This window comes from Engraulis encrasicolus, chromosome 6 (assembly GCF_034702125.1).
Source record: "Engraulis encrasicolus isolate BLACKSEA-1 chromosome 6, IST_EnEncr_1.0, whole genome shotgun sequence".
In the NCBI taxonomy this organism is placed as follows: Eukaryota; Metazoa; Chordata; class Actinopteri; order Clupeiformes; family Engraulidae; genus Engraulis; species Engraulis encrasicolus.
Genome location: NC_085862.1, coordinates 33,410,869 through 33,418,368, shown reverse-complemented (window position 1 = coordinate 33,418,368; position 7,500 = coordinate 33,410,869). Strand labels below are relative to the sequence as shown.

The 7,500-nt window shown below is 48.5% G+C and overlaps 1 protein-coding gene and 1 long non-coding RNA gene across 7 annotated transcripts in view; one reads left to right on the top strand and one right to left on the bottom strand.

Moving 5' to 3' along the window:
• Positions 1-7,500, top strand: part of LOC134451139 (uncharacterized) — a 142,680-nt gene that overhangs the window by 103,289 nt on the left and 31,891 nt on the right. The window lies entirely within an intron of this gene.
• Positions 1-7,500, bottom strand: part of fip1l1a (FIP1 like 1a (S. cerevisiae)) — a 57,874-nt gene that overhangs the window by 22,463 nt on the left and 27,911 nt on the right. For 2 of the 6 annotated variants that reach the window (XM_063201339.1, XM_063201338.1), the window contains exons 11-13: positions 5,042-5,068; positions 4,699-4,753; positions 4,084-4,260 (exon numbers count right to left, since the gene is read on the bottom strand). In XM_063201339.1, coding sequence (XP_063057409.1) covers positions 4,084-4,260; positions 4,699-4,753; positions 5,042-5,068 — 259 coding nt within the window. The remainder of the gene's footprint in view (positions 1-4,083; positions 4,261-4,698; positions 4,754-5,041; positions 5,069-7,500) is intronic. The other 4 variants (XM_063201342.1, XM_063201341.1, XM_063201343.1 and 1 more) reach the window with 4 other exon arrangements.

Genomic DNA, 7,500 nt, shown 5'->3' with positions numbered 1-7,500 from the left:
GTGCATACAAAGAAGGTATCCATTACTGATATTGGCGAGAGATGTCCAGCCATCCATGGGCCTGGCGCCCCGCCTTACTTCCGATTGAAGGCTTCCTGTTGGGGGAGAACGGGGTTGATGGGAGGTGCGGTCCATAAAGGCAAAGGGGGTGATGGGAAATGCGGTCCAAAAAGGCCTCCTTTCCCACAGGTGCTGCTCTCAGCACACACACGTCTGACTATAAATACTGTTGGCAGAGGTTGGCGAGCAGCGCTATCTCCTGACTTCCATCTCTCCAAGCCCTGTGTTCACCTACCCCCTTCTCCTTCTCTTTCATGCCCAGCCAGCTCCTACATCTGTCTGCTGCTAGCAGCTCCCATCTCCCCATCCCCATTCAGATTTTCTTCCTTGCCTTTCCTCCCCTCACTCTTTCTCCCCCCCTTTTTTCACCAATGTGTGCTCTCCCTTTCTGGCTGGTTTGGGAGGTAAAGTAGAGCAGGGGTGAGTGATGCGCCAGGCTGTGTGCGTGTGCGTGTCTGTGAATATGAATGCTGGATGAGTTGGCAGTGGCATGAGCACCGCCTCGCCCTCCCCGAGGGCTGAACCTTCATTATCGCCTGCGTCGAGGAGACGGCTAATTACGGACGCTAATAACTCAACCCCTAACGACACCCGCCTCCCCCTCTCCCCCTTCAACCCAAGCCAGCTGGCCCATTTCTAATAACCATTAAAGCCTAATCAAGCCGTCATCAGAATGGAATGAATTTGTCAATAAAACACATGTTAATAATGCAGCACTCCCTGACTAATGGACCTGGGGGATAATACAGACTGCTGGGGGCTCAAAAAGCCCCATGATCCACATCAGGTCATGACCCTGATTTGGGTGACAATCCCTTCTATTGTAAAATCAATAGGCCAATGGACAATTCAGGTGTACCTCAGGGCACTCTGTTTAGACCACTCATAAATTAATCAGCATTCAAGACAAAGGTTTGTGGACAGATGTGAGTAGGTGTGTGGTGAGTGAGAAGGTGAAAGAAAGAAAGAATGGAGGGAGAGAGAAAGAGAGAGAGAGAGAGAGAGAGAGAGAGAGAGAGAGAGAGAGAGAGAGAGAGAGAGAGAGAGAGAGAGAGAGAGAGAGAGAGTGAGAGAGAGCAAGAGAGTGAGAGAGCGAGCGAGTGCATGTTTTCATATGGAGGAGGTAAGGAAACAATTCATAACTTATACAGTCCCTGGTTGGCAGGGTTCTGGGAAACGGAAACTCCTTAAAACTCCTAAAAGGATGTTTGGACTTGGCAAGGGGTCTCGCCTCTGAGAGGAGCCATTCTTTTATTGAAACGAGAGGAAGTGAGAGGAAGAGAGAGAGCTCAACACAGCACAAAAAGCGAGACAGGTGAGAGAACACAGATATGGTAGGAAAGATTTCATTTCAACCAGGGACATAAAATGACAAAAAACATCCATCCTCAGGTAATAGAGGGGAAGGAACAGCGTGATAAGAACAGGGTGGATACAATCTAATGAGGAATGGCTTAAACCTTTTAAAAAGACCTTGAGCTGCTCAAGGCCAAGGACAAACACAAACACATCTATCAACTTCTATCCATAAAAGGTTGGAGAAGCAGCGGCAATAAAATGTTGTGTCTGAGCGACTAATTGAGGCCCATATAAGAGCATGCAAAGCCAGTACCTCTATTCTGGCCACCCTTGGTTGTCTAACTGAAGGGGGCTTAAAGGGGTAACTCTAGTAGCAGCTGTGGACGATGTCCGGAGGGGGTTTTAGGGAACTGGTGACTGGGCTATTTTCTTAGGGAGGGCCGGAGATGGAGACAGAGGCAGAGGCAGGGGAGGATGAGGATGAGGACCGGTTGATGTTATTTTTGGGAGGAAGGGAGACGTAGAGAAAGAGAGAGGGATGAATGGGGACTGATAAATAAGGGGCAAGCAAGCACTCACAAACAGGGTAACTAGGACTGAATCCTCCTGGCCTTATTTGGCCACCGCTGCAGTTGCCGAGGTGGAGGGGGGAGATTTGTGTCTGTTCCAGTGTGTGTGTGTGTGTGTGTGTGTGTGCGTGTGCGTGTGCGTGTGTGTGCGCGTCTGCGCCTGTGTGCGGGGGGGCAGGGTCGTGGCCACTATTTGGAAATGTCATTTTGTTCTAGTGTAGATAAGCTGTGGCGTCAGTAAAGTCCACCATGCAGGGATTAATACAGCCCATGCACATGCATACACAGACAGAGAGCAGGCAGACACGCACGCACACACGCAATCATGCACGCATCCACTTGCACGCACACAATCATTCCTGCTCCCGCTACAAATACACCCACATATGACCTCCTGCGCTTCTGCTCTGTCTTGCAAACACACAAACACAGACACACACACTGACACACACTTACACACTTAAACATTCCAGTGGATGCCTGTGCGACGACTAAACTTTTTAGGGGACTGCCCTCCTACTGCTGTGGCCTGATAAGTTTGTTTGGGAGGGCTGGTTAGGGAAGGTCCTGAACCGGCCTGTTGAGAGAATGCAGATGAGAGGAGAGGATAGGAGAGGAGAGGAGGGGAGAGGAGAAGAGGGGAGAGGAGAGAGGAGAGGAGAGGAGGATGCCTCAAATTCTCCACGCGACTCCTCGAGGCCGAGGGGACACGGTCTGATCTTCGGCAGAACATCATACCGACAACTCCTCTCAATGTCTGTCTACTGTCTCTCTCTTCTCCTTTTTTTCATTCTCCCTCTCATTCATACTCGATTGCTACATATCGCTAACACGTAGCCTATTAGAGCAGATGGGGTCGCCGGCGGGCCTACTCACTATTTGCTGAAAATACTCAACTACATCATAACAATATTGCTATGACATTACCCAGATTAAGACATAGCTATTACAATTTTGGTGACAGGTTACAACATAGGCTCTGTGCTAAGGGGTTAAGTATGACTATGAGAATTGACCGTTGAGAAAAACACTTTTTGCCTTTTTCTCAGTCTATTTGTCCTGCCTGAAATTCTTTTTTTTAATCTAGTGTCAGTGGGTGCTGCACTGAAATTATCTTTGTTTTGCTTTGTTTGTTGTTTCAGTATTACATGATCTGTCTCCATTTTATTCTGGTTTGTACATCTTGTTTATCTTCCCGTTGGTCAAGCTGCCTAATGCGGCATATCTATACATTATTGGCATATTAGCGGGTTAAGTGACCCTATCGTTGACATTGTGCCTCTTAAAAGCCACTTAAAATTATATTGCTCTCCTTTTACCACTTGGTGAAAAGGTTGTCCCTTGACTTTTGGTTCAAGTTAAATAATCTAAGTATATTTTAAACTGACTTTCTATAAAAAAAATACATGATGAATAATACACTTGCTTATACAGTACTACATTAATTGGTATGCATTTATCAATGAGCCTGTGTCAGTGAGTGTGCAGTTTTATTGTATGTCAATCTGTTCATCAGTGTACTGATCTCTACATGTAGAAGTGTTCTGTCATTGACCAGTGTCCACACATCACATGTGTCTGTGTACAGTCTTCTGTTCATCTGCCAAAAGTTTGTTTGTCTGTCCGTCCATCCGTCCTTTAATTCATTTCTCAACAGATCATGTCAATCAGCCATTTGTCTGTCCGTCATCGCATTAATGTCTTTTTATTAGAGATGCACCGGATCCGGTTCCGGTTCCGGATCCGGCAGGATAATAGGGGTTTTTCAGACTATCCGGATCCGGTTCCAGGATCCAGGATCCGGTAGCCGAGGCTTTTAAGTCAAAATAGTTTGAGCCAACGTGATAAAAAGGGCCCACGTGTGTGAGTAGGCTATGTGTTTCAACCCTTTCGTAGGATCCGGTATCCGGTTCCGGATCCGGCAGGATCTTAAGCAGTGGATCCGGTATCCGGCAGGATCCTAAAAATCAGGATCCGGTGCATCTCTACTTTTTATGCACCTGTGCTCACCTGTACATGTCTGTCTGTCTGTCTGTACCTTCAGTCTGTGTGCCCTACCCACAACTCTCCCTGTGTCTGTCTGTAGCCTATCCACCTTTGAGTCAGTCAGTCTGTCCATAGCAAGTCTGTCTGCCTGTGCATCTGTCTGTCTTGCCTGTGTCTCTGTCCCTCTGTCCATAGCAGGTCTGTGTGGCTGTGTGTCTGTCTGTCTTGCCTCAGAGAGCTCCTGTAGATAGGTGAACGACTGCGGTCTCGCTCCCTGTCCCTGTGACTGTCCCTGCTGTAGTGGCTGAAGCTGCCGCTGGCTCTCCTACTCTTGTAGCGCAGTAGCCTGCACTCACACCCACACACAAACACCCACACCCACACACATACGTACACGTACACCCACACACACACACATACACATACACACACACCGTCAACTCTCCTGCTGACACTAGACTTGTCACATACACAGCTACAGTAATGCTATTACAATTTGACATTTGACTCCAAAAATAAATTTACTGAGAAATATACATATGCACGCACACACACACACCATGCTGCAGAAACACACAGCAGAATGCTCCATTTCTAGTACAGGTGCACATATGCACAAACACAAACGAACATGCTGCAGAGAAAACAGAAATGCACAGCAGCACATACATTTTGTTGTACAGGCGCACAGGTGCACACACACACACTCACACACACACACACACAGACGCTCACAGACGCACACTCACACACACGCACGCACTGTGGGGAGGATTGGGCTCACCTGTCCAGTGACGTGATGAGAGAGGGGGGAGGAGCACCTGGAGGGGGAGGGAAACCTGCAGTGGGGAGACAGGGGGGTGAATTATTACTGCAGCCCATACTGCTGACACACACACACACACACACACACACACACAAATAACACACATGCAAAAACACAAAATAACATATGCACGCCCACACACACACAAATTCATGCACAGACACACGCACACACACGACCACACGCACACAAATAACACACACACATACACGCACGCACCCAAGTGACAATTCTGCAAGTTCATGAAAATGCATTTATTTATAGTATAAATGTTGATGGGGAGGAGAGCTAGGGTTCTTACCAGGTGGAGGTACATTGATAGGTGGCCCTATGGCAAAGGAGGCACATATTAATCACCCTAAAAACCCACATGTGCACTGTACACACACAGTAGAGACATTTATCATTTAAACAAATGACACAGAAACACATACTGTACTACCTTTGGTCTCGGTCTACGAGGTTAAGTCCCTGCACCTGAAAAAGCGTTTGAAGAAGCAAATCTACTTGCACACTGTACCTGCAGGACTGTGAGTTTGAGTGTGTGTACATACTGTCCAGGATGTGTGTTCAAGCATAGTGTTCGCATTATTAATGATGTGATATGTGAACACGATTTCCCTAAAAAGTTTGTTATGTAGGTGTACACGTGACTGTAGATGTACACACATGAATTGAAATACATGGAAACACACTCTGGCAAAAAAGAGCACGCACACGCACACGCACACGCACACGCACACACAGACACATACACACACGCACACGCACACGCACACACAGACACATACACACACACACCTTTTGCTTCCCACACTCCCAGACGCATGCTGAGCAGGCAGAGAGAGAGAGTGGGGCTGGGGCAAAAGAAGAGGCCTGGGTTGGGGCTGAGTCAGGAGCAGAGGCTAAAGTTAGAACACTCTCTTTACAAGCCTCCCTTTTCTACAAGGCGGAGCAGGGAAAGACAGAGGCTGAGACTGAGGCGAAGGCTGGAGTTGAGGTTGTGTATTGGCCTATGCAAGGACAGAGGCAGAGACAGGGGCTAATGAAGAGACTGGGATTCAGGTTAAAGCATAAGCCCAGGCATTGGCAGAGGGTGAGGCAGAATGCTGGGCCAGGGAAGAAGCAGAGGCAGGGGCTCCAGACGCAGACTAGGGCAGAGGCTACAACTCAACTCTCTTTGTACATAGTGGCCCAGGCAAAGGGAGAGGAAGAGGCAGGTTGAGCCAGGGGAGAGTGAGGCTGAGGATTGGCCCATGCAAGGGCAGAGACAGAGGCTGGGGCTAAAAGAAGAGGCAGGGACTAAAGAAGAGGCTGGGGTTATAGCGAGGTTAAAGCATAGGCCCAGAGAAGGGTGGAGGCTGGGGCTGGGGCTGGGGCTGGGGGCCAGGGCTGAGACTAGGGCGGAGGCTAAAGCTGAGCTGCACCCCTGCGGCCTGTAACTCCCACTGACCCCTTCCACTTGGCCCTGGTCTTGCTTTTACCAAAGGCAGCCTGTGCAAGTGGCAGACAAAAGGGCCTTTAAATTGCACACATATACTCACTCACTCACTCACTCACTTGCACAACTCTAACTCTCTCTCTCTCTCTCCCTCTTTCTCTCTCTCTCAAACTGCTCTGGAGCACACATATGTCCCAGTTCTCCTTTGAAGAGCGTACATGAGTTTTTTTTTGGTGAGTGCACACACACACACACACACACACACACACACACACACACACACACACACACACACACACACACACACACACACACACACACACACACACACACACACACACACACACACACACACACACACACACACACACACACACACACACACACACACTGACATACGGCCACACACACACAACACAGGCACGTACACACACATCTGGACGCCAGCCCTCTTTGTTTTTCCACAGAGACCCCTGATGGGAGGCTTGCTTGCCTGCTGCAGAGCTTTCAACAACACCAGGGAGGCACAAACAGGGCCTGTGTGTGTTAGAATAAAACTTTGGAAAAAAAGATGCTTGTAACGGAGTAAACATGGTGTATTTCTTCTGTTAGCATCTGTCTCTCTTTCTTCCAGACACACGCTTCCGTCTTCACAAAAATATACTTTCAAAAACAAACTCGCTCACTTCTTTTTCTCTCTCTCTCTCTCTCTCTCTCGCTCTCTCGCTCTCTGTTTGTCTCTCCCTCCATCTTCTCTGTCTATCTGTCACTCTGTCTTGTCTCATCTAATCTCCCCGTTTCTTTTTTTCCATAACCTGTGCTTCTCTTAAGTCTCTCGCTCTGTCTCTCCTAGACACACACAACGTCTGAGAGAGGAGAGGAAACGGCATCTCTATTTCAATCCCTGTCTCTCTTTCTCTCTGTCTCTCTCTCTCTCTCGTGTGGGGGCTGAAGCCTCTCTCTGTTTGTGTCCTCTTTGATACCAGAGACACCTGGGCACACGGGACCCTCTCTAAGCGGGCTCCAAACATCTACAAACATGCATGCGGGTGCACACAAACACACCTCAGCTTACACTCATACAGGGACACACACTTACAATGTCACACACACACACACACAGACACACACAGACAGACACACACACACACACACACACACACACACACACACACACACACACACACACACACACACACACACACACACACACACACACACACACACACACACACACACACACACACACACAGCAAAACAAGCACACCAACTGTTGTGCAGGGGAGCATCTGTCAGCGCCTGCAGCATCTGGCCTGAGC